Source organism: Bufo gargarizans, chromosome 2 (genome assembly GCF_014858855.1).
Source record: "Bufo gargarizans isolate SCDJY-AF-19 chromosome 2, ASM1485885v1, whole genome shotgun sequence".
Classification (NCBI taxonomy): domain Eukaryota; kingdom Metazoa; phylum Chordata; class Amphibia; order Anura; family Bufonidae; genus Bufo; species Bufo gargarizans.
Window position 1 is genome coordinate 559,192,493 of NC_058081.1, and position 15,872 is coordinate 559,208,364.

The following is a 15,872-nucleotide window of genomic DNA, read 5'->3' on the forward strand; positions in this document are numbered from 1 at the left end:
GGGGCGATGGTGGGCGCACACTGTGCCACCAACGATTTTTAACTATAGAGGGAGGGGGGGGGGGCGATGGTGGGCGCACACTGTGCCACCAACGATTTATTACAATAGAGGGAGGGAAGGGGGGCGATGGTGGGCGCACACTGTGCCACCAACGATATTCAAACTGGGGAGGGGGGGGGCTGCCCCCTGCTGCCTGGCAGCCCTGATCTCTTACAGGGGAATATGATGGTACAATTAACCCCTTTAGGTGCCGCACCTGAAGGGGTTAATTGTGCTATCATATCCCCCTGTAAGAGATCGGGTGGTGCCAGGCAGCAGGGGGCAGTCTTGTACAAAGTTTGCAGTGTATTCTAACTAGAAGCGTCCCCATCACCATGGGAACGCTTCCGTGTTAGAATATACTGTCGGAAATGAGTTTTCACGAAGTGAAAACTTAGATCAGAAAAAGCTTTTATGCAGACGGATCTTCGGATCCGTCTGTATGAAAGCAACCTACGGCCACGGATCACGGACACGGATGCCAATCTTGTGTGCATCCGTGTTCTTTCACGGACCCATTGACTTGAATGGGTCCGTGAACCGTTGTCCGTCAAAAAAATATAGGACAGGTCATATTTTTTTGACGGACAGGATACACGGATCACGGCCTCGGCTGCAAAACGGTGCATTTTCCGATTTTTCCACGGACCCATTGAAAGTCAATGGGTCCGCGAAAAAAAACGGAAAACGGCACAACGCCCACGGATGCACACAACGGTCGTGTGCATGAGGCCTTAGGCAAAGTAACGTATGACATTTTTTGTATTGATTAAAAAAAATTGAACCATTCTAAAAAGATGTATAACTTTAGGCAAGTTTCACACTAGCGGTAAATTCTTCCAGCAGAAACTGCTGTTTTTGTCTGGCTGAATCCCAGCACTAATGCTGGAAATGGGCAGGATCCCTGCCGAATCCCATTAGTCAGTGGGCTCAGGCGAGGTCAGGTAGGATCTAGCTATGCCGGATACGATGTCTTCCAGCAGGCTGTTCCTCTGCTGAATTTACTAGTAGTGTGAAACTAGCCTTTCAAATAACAAAAATTCATTCTTATTAAAATAAAGCCTTCTTGAAACTATGGCAGTACGGTGGCTCGGTGGTTAGCACTGGTGGCTTGCAGCTCCGTGGTCCTAAGTTTAAATCCGACGAGGACAACATCTGAATGGAGTTTGTATGTTCTCTCCGTGTTTGCGTGGGTTTCCTCCCACACTCCAAATACACACTGATAGGGAACGGATTGTGAGCCCCAAAGGGGACAACAAGTAATGATAATGTCTGTAAAGCGCTATGAAATATGTCAGCTCTATGGTTGCGTAAAATAAGAAATAGGACCTCTTGGCAGCTAGGGTCATGAATAGTCACTTAGGGAGCCATTGATCATGCTGAAATATGCCTAAAGTATGTGTATTTCTGGCAAAGATTGCAAAGCAGTGGTTACTTGCATCACAGTATGCGACTTTTTGTTGCTCTCGCCAGTTCTAAAATTGTGGTCGTTGCGTGGGAGGGGGCCAGGTTGGCAGGCCCGTCTCATCTATCATTTTTTACGCCTGTTTCAGGTGTGGAAAAAGGTCTAAATGTAAGACCGCTCAGAAGCTGTCTTACATTTATGGATGCGCCAAAGTTATTGAGGCCTTTGCCTGTTCATAACTTCGGCGGATCCACTGCCAGCAATGGAGCTTTATTAAAACGCTGGTCTTAATTTACCATTAATGGTACAGGTTTTGCAGGAGAAATATTCCCAGATATCCTTGTCATCCACTTGTGTGCATTGTTAACCAGACTGGACATAACTCAATTTAAGGGTGTAAGATTAGAAAAACATGGCTGCTGTCATCCATAAACAGCACCTCACCTGACCACAGTATGTGCAGTATTGAAGCTCAACCTCATTCATTTAAATGGCGGCAACACATGAAGATACAACTACGGAAATGTTATACTGGACAACCTCTTTAAGATGGTTAGTCAGGATTATTCCTTATAGACATTGTATGGTCTGTTCAATGGTTTCTCACAATTCTGTCTCCTCAGTACTATAATATTCACTGAGTGAACAGTAACTGAACTGTGACAATAATTATATATTTTAGGTATATTTTCCATACCTGCTGATCAACAAGAAGCGATATGCTGGTCTTTACTTTTCATCCAGCGCAAACACTCATGATAAGATGGACTGCAAGGGAATAGAGACTGTAAGGCGGGACAACTGCCCTCTAGTGGCCAATCTGATCAACACATGCCTGCAGAAGATCCTGATTGACAGGTAGACATGCATGCTTTTCTATATACAGTGTACACCTGTTCTCTGTCTGTACCATAGTAAATTCTTAAAGCCGGACACATGTGCTTCTACTTGTTTTATTTGTGTCTTCAAAGTGGATTAATAGATTGCCATGTTATGGGATGTAGCGGATGAAGAAAACTGATGTGCAGCAGTTTTTCAGTTATAGTCTGAACATCATTAATACATATGTCTTCTCCCATTTAAAGTGTACCTTCAATTATAAACCGCTTTCCATAAATCAGTAGGACAAAATATAAGAAACGCTGTCATACATCTTATTAAAGAAAAAAATACCTCTTTCTCCACTTATCAGACTCTTCTCCCCCCTGCATCCTCCACTGATCACTCACTGATCTGCACACGGGAGTCTGTACACTGGGGGATCGGGTTACAGTTAGACATGCAGGGAGGGATCAGGCCAGCTGCTATGATGTATCCTATTTGCAACACACACACAGAAGATAAGATTCTGCTCCCTTGTCTCCCTATAGTACACTCTCAGAAGCACCAGCGGTAACGAGCAGGGTAGCTGCACCTAGCGCTGGGTTTATACAGTAAAACACTTACTAGGTGCCGCAGCAGAGTGTGTGTCTCTCTCTCTCACTTTGCAGGTTCCTTCTTCTATTCATCCCCTCTCCATACACTTCCATTGACAGCAACTGTAGCCTGATGTCTCAGTCAATCTAATAATTCACCTCTTCTCTGAATTATATAAGCAGAGTGTGAACAGTGCAGGGGGGGTTGAATGGAGCCTGGTAAGTGAAAAGGTGTGTGTTTCTCTAATAAGGTATAATACAAAGTTTCTTATCCTCGTTTGTTCTGCTGATTTATGTGAAGTTTATAATCCAAGGTACACATTAAAGGGGTTATCAGAGCATCCGGTGTCGGGGAGGGGCAGCCAATGGCAGGCGGGGATGGGGACGAGCCTCCCTAGCATCGCAGGTGACGCTAGGGTGGCTCGTCCCTGTACATGCCTGTTATCGACTGCTTTCCCCCCCCCCCCCCCCCGCAGCAGCATATGGGGGAAATTTAATAGTCTCGGATAAACCCTTTAATCATCTTTTCAGAATAGTAGACGCATGGTAAATCACAACTCTCAAAGGCCCTAGAGGCTACCTATTGCAACTACTGGCTTATTTCTGCCGCCTATACCAGTTTCTGCTTCCCTTCTCCAGCATACAGAAATTGTCACTTTGCTTATAGCATTGTTTTTATGCTTTCTTTTTCTAATGTTTTAAAGACCTTGTGGTTTCTAAGAATTGTTACACACTTAAGTGTTGCTTCCCCTTTAGGAAAAGAAAACTGCAATGCAGTGTAAATTGCGTGCTTGGCCTTTCTTTTCACTTTGTATTTCCACACTAACCATTCATGTTGGTGCATAGCTCTGTTCACATCATGCTTAGGCCATACAGATAGAAAATAGAAGGTTAAGAATAAAGCAAAAAAAAAAGTCTACTGGAAAAAAAGGTTTTAGGTGTATATGTATGTGTGTGTGTGTGTGTGTGTGTATATGTATATTATATAAAATATATATAATAAAAAGAGGGCAGCACCGGGAAAGTAAAACAAAAAAAGGAAAAAAGTGGGTGCACAGCCCAAACGGGATACAGCTTACCCAATATGAAAAATCAAAAAAGCAGGCAGCACTCCAAGGTAAATGTGAAAAAATATGCAAGACTTTATTCACCCATGTGACAAGGCAGAAAGGCTCACACTGAGCTGAAACGTTGCCTTGTCACATGGGTGAATAAAATCTTGCATATTTTTTCACATTTACCTTGGAGTGCTGCCTGCTTTTTGGTTATATTTGTGTGTGTATATATATATTATATTCTCTTGCAGAATCTATTTAAACCACAGATAAAAAATGTACCATAGAATATATTTTGGGTGGCTTTTTGGATCCCTTAACATGCTCAAGGGCAGGGATGCCCAACCTGCAGCGTTCCAGCTATTGCAAAACTACAATTACTAGCATGTCTGGACAGCCTACAGCTATTAGGGCATGCTGGGAGTTGTAGTTTTGCAACAGCTGGAGGGCCGCTGGTTGAGCATCTCTGATCTAGGGGGTCCACTTTCCCTCTCCCGATGGAGCAGCAGGTTGAACATGCACCCTGCCACTCCACTCATTCTCTAGGGTACTGCTGGAGATATCGGAGCACTGTACTCGCCTATTTCCGGAAGTCCCATAGAGAATTAATAAAGTTGCACCCCTGATGAAGCCACATTAGGTGGTGAAATGCATAGGGTTCTGCACCCTTCTGTTAGATGCTTGGGAGAGATATAATTGCAGTGAGCATAACCTTTATGTATATATGTGTGTAAGGACATTCTTGGAATACAAAACCTGGAAAATCCCTTTAAAGTGTTAGGAAGTTGAATTAAAGGGGTTCTTCGGGCTTTTAGTATTGATGACCTATCGTCAGGATAGGTCATCAATATCAGATCGGCGGTGGTCCGACACCCGGGACCCCTGCTGTTCTCTTCCTGCTCGCTGCTGTTTTGCCATAGACATAGCATCAGTGAGAAGGGAGACTGTATGTGCACACTGCATGCGCCGTCTCCTCATACAGCTGATCGGTGGGGGTGTCGGACCCCCTCAGATCTGATAAGTCTGGAGAACCCCTTTAATGACATTTGAAGTAATTTTTTTTTTTCTAAACACAGTTGTGTGTAATTTTGTGTTTCCGAAGCATTGAAAATACTGTGCACTGATATAAAATTCACATAAGTGCTACACCTACTTTGCCCATCGTAGTTAGGCCCCTTTCACACAAGCGAGTTTTCCGTACAGGTGCAATGCGTGAATTGAACGCATTGCACCCACACTGAATCCCGACCCCCTTCATTTCTATGGGCCTGTGCTTATGAGCGTTGCTTTTCACGTATCATCTCTGCGTTAAGCCCTGGTCCCATAGAAGTGAATGGGGCTTCCGTGAAAAACACATTGCATCCTGATGCAAAGCGTCTTTCACTGATGACTGTTAGGAGATGTAATTCTTAATTTGTTTTCATGTACGTGAAAAACGCATCAGAACAAAACTGAACCCGCGTGGAATAAACCGAAACACTGAATGCAATCTGAACTTGAGTGCAAAACCAACAGTTTTTTTCCTGAACAGACCCTAAGAGAATCCGTAACGCTCCGTGTGAATGAGGCCCTTAGTCTCTTTTCTTCTAACTTGCAGAGACCCATTGGGAGCTGTGGAACACGCCAAGGACGTGATCTCTGATTTGCTGTGTAATCGGATAGACATCTCGCAGCTGGTTATCACCAAAGAGCTGACTCGTACCGCCGATGAGTATGCCGGTAAACAGGCTCACGTGGAGCTAGCGGAAAGGTAAGAGATGAGACTGGGATCTTATGAGGTCATTATCAGCTGGTAGGAAGAGGATCCTCTAGGTTTCAAGAAAATAATTTGCTGTATACGATGCGGCCTTTTACCACGGAGGCGTGTATACATCTGTGTGGAATGAATGGATTGGAGAGCAGAACAAAACATGGCAAATTCCAGCTTTATCAAAATTCAAACCTTATTTACAGAAACTGAAGTTTTCATTGTGAACAAGAAGCTGTATTCTTAAACCCCCCACCTTAAAAAAAAAAATATATAAAAATTAAAAAGTCTGCTTGTAGCATGGGCTGAACGTGCTGATCCGTGACTGAGGGGAAACGCAGAAATAGCTCGTCCCACCCTGAGCAGCTGTGTCTGGTTGCCCAGCGTGGAAGGAGGAGGTGGGGCAGAGAGGAGTGTGGAAAAGAAATGACAAGGGCTTCCTGTGACCCTCTAGATGCTGGCTACTCATTGCCCAATTCCAGGCTCTTGTTACTGTCAACTCAGCATTTTATTTTTTTTTCAAACTTTTTTAGTTTACTCTGTGAGGCACGTTACTAGAAACCAACTGTCTTCTCGTTTAGCAAGAGCTTTCATCGCTTACAGTCACTGATCTCACAATTCTCTATCCCAGCGCTCATTACAAATTATTATTAACCCCTTCTAGGAAAAGCCAGTTTGGACCAAATGCCAAAGCCCTGTCTTTTCAAATCTGACGGGTCACTTTATCTGGCAATAACTCTGGAACGCTGATCCAAGCGTGACACATCGTACTTTGTTATTGGTAAATTTGAGTTGATATGTTTCACCTTTTATGCATACAATTTTTAAAAAATTAGCAATTTTCTACATTAGAATTTCTCAGATTTTAAGACAAAGTGATTTCTCACGAAATAGTTAACATTCCCCATATGTATACTTTATGTTGGCATCATTTTGTAAATATTATTTTTTTAGCATGTTAGAAGGACTAGAAATTTGGAAGCAATTTTTGAAATTTTCAAGAAAATTTTCAAAACTGTGTTTTTCAGGACCAATTCAGTGACTTTAAGGGGCTAACATAATAGAAACCACCCACAATGACTGCATTTTAGAAAACCCCCTTAATGTATTCAAAGCTGATTTTACAAACTTTGTTAACCCTTTAGGTGTTCCATAGGAAAATAGAGGTGATTAAAATTTCATTTATTTTGTGCAGATTTTCCATTTTAATCCTGTGGTAATAGCAAAACAAACCAATTTTTAAATCAATACGTTTTTATTTGTTTTCAGATATCAAGCAGTGTACAGACATACGGTAGATGTCATAAAATAGTATAGATCACATATAATAAAAGCAAAACAAGCAAAACAATAACATGCATAAGGAGACAACAACATAACTGTTCCTCATGCAGCAAGAGCCAAAGATCAGGCCGAAGAAGCCATGTACTTAGAAGCCTTCTTTGTGTGCCACATCCTCTGAAATTTGGGGTAGGTGTGTTTAGCTAGAGCCATTGTTCTTTCGTAGAGGAACGTTAAATTCACTCTGGCTGTAACATCGGCAAGTGAGGGAATGGTAGCACTCTTCCAGTTAGAAGTAATAGCCATTTTGGTGGAAAGGAAAACATAAGCGATAACCAACCAACCTCTGAGGAGTATGCCGTCTATACCAATTGACAGGAGGGCTAATAATGGAGAGGGCGGCAGGGTATTACCTAATAATTCTGAGGCTAGAGAGAAGATCTCCGCCCACATTGATTTGAGAAGCGGGCAATACCACAGAATGTGGAAAAGCGTTCCCCTTTGGCCACAAGCTCTCCAACATAAATGCGTGACACCAGGAAACATCAAACTTAGCCTCTCTGGGGTAAAATACCATCTCAAGGTCATTTTCACAAAAGATCAATAGTGGGACACACGTTATATTCTTTGACATAAATCGTAGAGAACTTTGCCACTGAGTTGTTGAGAATGTGGTGCTTAGTTCTCTTTCCCATGTGAGGAAGGGAGTAGATTTGACAAACGTGTTTTTGCTGTTTAGCATAATGTACACTGGGCGGAGGGGAGTTGGAGAGACGGTAGATTTGGACCACATTTTAAATATCTGTTTAGCTCTGATCTGCAGGTGGCTTGAAGGATGAGAGGGAACTGGAGGGTGGTAAACTCTATGGCTATCTGCCTCTAAGAGATGCGTTTCAGTGGCACAAAAAATACAGCATTTTAAAGTATTAGCCTCCTTCCACATCATGAATCTCTTAAAGGGACTATTTAGTTCTCAACATTCAGCTATTGTAAGAACCATTGTATGGGACAAGGAAGATTTAGAACATCATACCTTGAATGACAGGAAAGGGGGGGGGGGGGAACCATTCCCGTAGTCCCTTGGCCAATTGAACGGCGTCTCATCCAAGACCCCGGTAGCAGATCCATCTTGAGCCCCTGAGGAAACCAACATGACCTATACAGAGATAATAACAATAGAAAAATAGCCGGTCTAGCTGGCAGGCTACTCAGAACGGGCATATTTAGACGTTTAGGACTTGGGATAGGGTGCATTGTGCCCATATTTTCCGAAAGTAGCATAATTGGAACACAAATCTTCAAAGGTTGGATTTACGCTTCGTTGTCACCACCTGCCACTCGGAAGAGACATGTCGAGGCGGAGTGCCTGTGTTTGCGCGGAGGTCCGGCATAGAGATGTTCCAGTATTGGAGAAGGCACTTCCCAGCTTCTAAGGAACAAATAGCATGTAAAGTACCTTGATGATGAATTAGTACTTTCGTCTAAAAAAAAAAAAAAACAGCGGTTGGATATGTTGTGATCCCTCAATGCGGTGGTAAAGGGGGTCATTGAACGGTGCTGTTGCAGGGTAGAAGCTGAGATGTCAGCAAACATTTTAACTCCATCGTAAGGAAGGGTGCCTCTCTTTCTGGCGGCCATCATCAGTGATTCCTTAATATGGAAAAAGTGCATGCTGGCCAGAACATCTTGAGGTGTTTTGGGCGGGCCACTCTATGGACTTTATCTATAATAAGGTCATGTTCTGAGATATCAGGAATGAGGAGTTTCATGAGGTCTTGAATAAAGGTGCGTAGATCTTTGGGTCGGCTGTCCTCCGTGATTCCCCTGAACTTTACATTATTTTGGCTGAACCCATCCTCCAGGTCTACCACTTTGGATTTCAGGTGCTCTATTTCTGAGGCCAGGTCATTATGGGCATCTGTGAGCTCGTTATGGGACTCGGCAAAGTCCCCCGGTTTTGTCTCAACATGTGATAGCTGTTTGTTGACTTCAGTAATGGAAGCCTGCTGGGTAGGGATGAGCGAACTCGAACTGTATAGTTCGGGTTCGTACCGAATTTTGGGGTGTCCGTGACACGGACCCGAACCCGGACATTTTCGTAAAAGTCCGGGTTCGGGTTCGGTGTTCGTCGCTTTCTTCGCGCTTTTGTGACGCTTTCTTGGCGCTTTTTGAAAGGCTGCAAAGCAGCCAATCAACAAGCGTCATACTACTTGCCCCAAGAGGCCATCACAGCCATGCCTACTATTGGCATGGCTGTGATTGGCCAGAGCACCATGTGACCCAGCCTCTATTTAAGCTGGAGTCACATAGCGCCGCCCGTCACTCTGCTCTGATTAGCGTAGGGAGAGGTTGCGGCTGCGACAGTAGGGCGAGATTAGGCAGATTAACTCCTCCAAAGGACTTGATTAACTGATCGATCTGCAGCTGTGGATCATTGAGCTGCTGATCCTCAATTGCTCACTGTTTTTAGGCTGCACAGACCGTTTGTCAGTCTCATTTTTCTGGGGTGATCGGCGGCCATTTTGTGTCTTGTGGTGCGCCAGCACAAGCTGCGACCAAGTGCATTTAACCCTCAATGGTGTGGTTGTTTTTTGGCTAAAGCCTACATCAGGGTGAAGCTGTCACACCAAGTGCATTTAACCAGCAATAGTCTGTTCATTTTTTGGCCATATACAAAATCAGGGGCAAGCTGCGCCTGTCACCAAGTGCATTTAACCCTCAATGGTGTGGTTGTTTTTTGGCTAAAGCCTACATCAGGGTGAAGCTGTCACACCAAGTGCATTTAACCAGCAATAGTCTGTTCATTTTTTGGCCATATACAAAATCAGGGGCAAGCTGCGCCTGTCACCAAGTGCATTTAACCCTCAATGGTGTGGTTGTTTTTTGGCTAAAGCCTACATCAGGGTGAAGCTGTCACACCAAGTGCATTTAACCAGCAATAGTCTGTTCATTTTTTGGCCATATACAAAATCAGGGGCAAGCTGCGCCTGTCACCAAGTGCATTTAACCCTCAATGGTGTGGTTGTTTTTTGGCTAAAGCCTACATCAGGGTGAAGCTGTCACACCAAGTGCATTTAACCAGCAATAGTCTGTTCATTTTTTGGCCATATCCCAGTCTAATTCTGTCACTAAATCCATACCGGTCACCCAGCGCCTAAATACTAGGCCTCAAATTTATATCCAGCTAAATCTGTCCCTAGTGCTGTAGCTGGGCGAGTTATTTAGTGTCCGTTCAAGCACATTTCTTGTTCTGGGTTGAAATACAATTCCCAATTTAGCAATTTCATAATTTAGTGGTTCCTGCTATATCAGAGCTCTTTGAAATCTATCCCAAAAAGGGTATATAATATTGAAGGTGCACATAGGGTCATTCAGAGTAACTTCACACACACCCGCTACTGTGTATTTCCAAGTCTAATTCTGTCACTAAATCCATACCGGTGACCCAGCGCCTAAATACTAGGCCTCAAATTTAATTCCCTCTAAATCTCTCGTTACCCACCGCTGTACTGTTGTTGCTGGGCAAGATATTTAGTGTCCGTCAAAGCACATTTTTTGTTCTGGGTTGAAGTACAATTCCCAATTTAGCAATTTCATAATTTAGTGGTTTCTGCTATATCAGAGCTATTTGAAATCTATCCCAAAAAGGGTATATAATATTGAAGGTGCACATAGGGTCATTCAGAATAACTTCACACACACCCGCTACTGTGTATTTCCAAGTCTAATTCTGTCACTAAACCCATACCTGTCACCCAGCGCCTAAATACTAGGCCTCAAATTTAAATCCCTCTAAATCTCTCGTTACCGTTGTCCTGTTGTAGCTGGGAAAGTTATTTAGTGCCCGTCAAAGCACATTTTTTGTTCTGGGTTGAAGTACAATTCCCAATTTAGCAATTTCATAATTTAGTGGTTCCTGCTATATCAGAGCTATTTGAAATCTATCCCAAAAAGGGTATATAATATTGAAGGTGCACATAGGGTCATTCAGAATAACTTCACACACACGCTTCTGTGCATTTCCAAGTCTAATTCTGTCACTAAATCCATACCGGTGACCCAGCGCCTAAATACTAGGCCTCAAATTTAATTCCCTCTAAATCTCTCGTTACCCACCGCTGTACTGTTGTTGCTGGGCAAGATATTTAGTGTCCGTCAAAGCACATTTTTTGTTCTGGGTTGAAGTACAATTCCCAATTTAGCAATTTCATAATTTAGTGGTTTCTGCTATATCAGAGCTATTTGAAATCTATCCCTAAAAGGGTATATAATATTGAAGGTGCACATAGGGTCATTCAGAATAACTTCACACACACCCGCTACTGTGTATTTCCAAGTCTAATTCTGTCACTAAATCCATACCGGTGACCCAGCGCCTAAATACTAGGCCTCAAATTTAATTCCCTCTAAATCTCTCGTTACCCACCGGTGTACTGTTGTTGCTGGGCAAGATATTTAGTGTCCGTCAAAGCACATTTTTTGTTCTGGGTTGAAGTACAATTCCCAATTTAGCAATTTCATAATTTAGTGGTTTCTGCTATATCAGAGCTATTTGAAATCTATCCCTAAAAGGGTATATAATATTGAAGGTGCACATAGGGTCATTCAGAATAACTTCACACACACCCGCTACTGTGTATTTCCAAGTCTAATTCTGTCACTAAACCCATACCTGTCACCCAGCGCCTAAATACTAGGCCTCAAATTTAAATCCCTCTAAATCTCTCGTTACCGTTGTCCTGTTGTAGCTGGGAAAGTTATTTAGTGCCCGTCAAAGCACATTTTTTGTTCTGGGTTGAAGTACAATTCCCAATTTAGCAATTTCATAATTTAGTGGTTCCTGCTATATCAGAGCTATTTGAAATCTATCCCAAAAAGGGTATATAATATTGAAGGTGCACATTGGGTCATTCAGAATAACTTCACACACACGCTTCTGTGCATTTCCAAGTCTAATTCTGTCACTAAATCCATACCGGTGACCCAGCGCCTAAATACTAGGCCTCAAATTTAATTCCCTCTAAATCTCTCGTTACCCACCGCTGTACTGTTGTTGCTGGGCAAGATATTTAGTGTCCGTCAAAGCACATTTTTTGTTCTGGGTTGAAGTACAATTCCCAATTTAGCAATTTCATAATTTAGTGGTTTCTGCTATATCAGAGCTATTTGAAATCTATCCCTAAAAGGGTATATAATATTGAAGGTGCACATAGGGTCATTCAGAATAACTTCACACACACCCGCTACTGTGTATTTCCAAGTCTAATTCTGTCACTAAATCCATACCGGTGACCCAGCGCCTAAATACTAGGCCTCAAATTTAATTCCCTCTAAATCTCTCGTTACCCACCGCTGTACTGTTGTTGCTGGGCAAGATATTTAGTGTCCGTCAAAGCACATTTTTTGTTCTGGGTTGAAGTACAATTCCCAATTTAGCAATTTCATAATTTAGTGGTTTCTGCTATATCAGAGCTATTTGAAATCTATCCCTAAAAGGGTATATAATATTCAAGGTGCACATTGGGTCATTCAGAATAACTTCACACACACACGCTTCTGTGCATTTCCAAGTCTAATTCTGTCACTAAATCCATACCGGTCACCCAGCGCCTAAATACTAGGCCTCAAACGCAGCCGCCTGTCTACAGCCAATGTGGACAAGCTGACGTTCATAAAAATGAACCAGGCATGGATCCCACAGGATCTGTCCGTCCCTTGTCCAGATTAGACATTAACTACCTCCCCTTAACCATATATTATTGGACTCCAGGGCACTTCCTCATTCAATCCTATTTTTATTTTCATTTTACCATTATATTGCGAGGCTACCCAAAGTTGAATGAACCTCTCCTCTGTCTGGGTGCCGGGGCCTAAATATATGCCAATGGACTGTTCCAATGTTGGGTGATGTGAAGCCTGATTCTCTGCTATGACATGCAGACTGATTCTCTGCTGACATGAAGCCAGATCCTCTGTTACGGGACCTCTCTCCTCTGCCTGTGTGCTGGGCCTAAATTTATGAAAATGGACTCTTACAGTGGTGGGTGACGTGAAGCCTGATTCTCTGCTATGATATGAAGACTGATTCTCTGCTGACATGAAGCCAGATTGTCTGTTACGGGACCTCTCTCCTCTGCCTGGGTGCTGGGCCTAAATATATGCCAATGGACTGTTGCAGTGGTGGCTGACGTGAAGCCTCATTCTCTGCTATGACATGCAGACTGATTCTCTGCTGACATGAAGCCAGATTGTCTGTTACGGGACCTCTCTCCTCTGCCTGGGTGCTGGGTAGTGTTGAGCGCGAATATTCGAAAAGCAAATTTTTTTCGCGAATATCGCAACTTCGCGATTTCGCGAATATTTCGAATATAGTGCTATATATTCGTAAAAACGAATATTCGTTTTTTGTTTTTTCCCCCCCCCACAAAATTACAGTACACATATAATTGATTGTTTCCCAAAGGTCCAACAGCTCAGATCTTACTCACATTGCCTAGAAAGTGATTGAGGCGCGAATCTTCGTAAGGCGATTTTATTAGCGCACATGCGAATATCGGCACGTCCCAGAACAGAGGCAAAGGGCTTTGCATTCATACATTAGTGAATTGAGTTGCGAATCTTCGTAAGGCGATTTTATTAGCGCACACGCGAATATCGGCACGTCCCAGAACAGAGGCAAAGGGCTTTGCATTCATACATTAGTGAATTGAGTTGCGAATCTTCGTAAGGCGATTTTATTAGCGCACATGCGAATATCGGCACGTCCCAGAACAGAGGCAAAGGGCTTTGCATTCATACATTAGTGATTGAATTGAGCTGCGAATCTTCGTAAGGCGATTTTATTAACGCAAATGCAAATATCTACACTTGTCCCCAGAACAGAGAGGCAAAGGCCTGTGCATTCATATAGTATAGCACCATATTCGCGAATACGTAGAACTTCGTAAAATTCGATTTACGAATATTCGTATTTTTTATTTTACTTTCCACCTTACAGATTACATTGATCTGTACTCTGTCAACTACTGTCATCACCCCCCACTGTATCTCGATTGATTCCCAAAAGTCTCACATTCCCTAGAAAGTGATTGAGTTGCGAATCTTCGTAAGGCGATTTTATTAGCGCACATGCGAATATCTACACTTGTCCCAGAACAGAGGCAAAGGGCTTTGCATTCATACATTAGTGATTGAATTGAGCTGCGAATCTTCGTAAGGCGATTTTATTAACGCAAATGCAAATATCTACACTTGTCCCCAGAACAGAGAGGCAAAGGCCTGTGCATTCATATAGTATAGCACCATATTCGCGAATACGTAGAACTTCGTAAAATTCGATTTACGAATATTCGTATTTTTTATTTTACTTTCCACCTTACAGATTACATTGATCTGTACTCTGTCAACTACTGTCATCACCCCCCACTGTATCTCGATTGATTCCCAAAAGTCTCACATTCCCTAGAAAGTGATTGAGTTGCGAATCTTCGTAAGGCGATTTTATTAGCGCACATGCGAATATCTACACTTGTCCCAGAACAGAGGCAAAGGGCTTTGCATTCATACATTAGTGATTGAATTGAGCTGCGAATCTTCGTAAGGCGATTTTATTAACGCAAATGCAAATATCTACACTTGTCCCCAGAACAGAGAGGCAAAGGCCTGTGCATTCATATAGTATAGCACCATATTCGCGAATACGTAGAACTTCGTAAAATTTGATTAACGAAAATTCGTATTTTTTATTTTACTTTCCACCTTACAGATTACATTGATCTGTACTCTGTCAACTACTGTCATCACCCCCCACTGTATCTCGATTGATTCCCAAAAGTCTCACATTCCCTAGAAAGTGATTGAGGTGCGAATCTTCGTAAGGCGATTTTATTAGCGCACATGCGAATATCTACACTTGTCCCAGAACAGAGGCAAAGGGCATTGCATTCATACATTAGTGATTGAATTGAGTTGCGAATCTTCGTAAGGCGATTTCATTAGCGCACATGTGAATTTTGCATAGCATATGTATTATGCGATGCGAAAATTCGAATTATCGCATATGCGAAATAATAACGAATTTGAATAATCGCGAATATTTTACGAATATTCTTTCGAATATTCACAAAATTTCGCGAATTCGAATATGGGACATGCCGCTCAACACTAGTGCTGGGCCTAAATTTATGACAATGGACTGTTGCAGTGGTGGGTGACGTGAAGCCTGATTCTCTGCTATGACATGCAGACTGATTCTCTGCTGACATGAAGCCAGATTGTCTGTTACGGGACCTCTCTCCTCTGCCTGGGTGCTGGGCCTAAATATATGCCAATGGACTGTTGCAGTGGTGGCTGACGTGAAGCCTCATTCTCTGCTATGACATGCAGACTAATTCTCTGCTGACATGAAGACAGATTCTCTGTTACGGGACCTCTCTCCTCTGCCTGGGTGCCGGGGCCTAAATATCTGAGAATGGACTGTTCCAGTGGTGGGTGACGGGAAGCCAGATTCTCTGCTATGGAACCTCTCTCCAATTGATTTTGGTTAATTTTTATTTATTTAATTTTTATTTTTATTCATTTCCCTATCCACATTTGTTTGCAGGGGATTTACCTACATGTTGCTGCCTTTTGCAGCCCTCTAGCTCTTTCCTGGGCTGTTTTACAGCCTTTTTAGTGCCGAAAAGTTCGGGTCCCCATTGACTTCAATGGGGTTCGGGTTCGGGACGAAGTTCGGATCGGGTTCGGATCCCGAACCCGAACATTTCCGGGATGTTCGGCCGAACTTCTCGAACCCGAACATCCAGGTGTTCGCTCAACTCTACTGCTGGGGAGTTATCCATGCTGTGAGCTCCCAGTGCATAGAGTGGCTAAAGCGGACCAGCATTTCTTTAAAAAGATTACCGGACGCAGGTTGCTCCGTGGTATGAAAG

The 15,872-nt window shown here is 43.0% G+C and overlaps 1 protein-coding gene across 2 annotated transcripts in view; it reads left to right on the forward strand.

Annotated features, from left to right (window-relative positions):
- POLD1 (DNA polymerase delta 1, catalytic subunit) overlaps positions 1 to 15,872 on the forward strand; it is a 172,539-nt gene that overhangs the window by 99,072 nt on the left and 57,595 nt on the right. For both annotated transcript variants that reach the window (XM_044281624.1, XM_044281625.1), the window contains exons 20-21: positions 2,127 to 2,302; positions 5,512 to 5,664. In XM_044281624.1, coding sequence (XP_044137559.1) covers positions 2,127 to 2,302; positions 5,512 to 5,664 — 329 coding nt within the window. The remainder of the gene's footprint in view (positions 1 to 2,126; positions 2,303 to 5,511; positions 5,665 to 15,872) is intronic.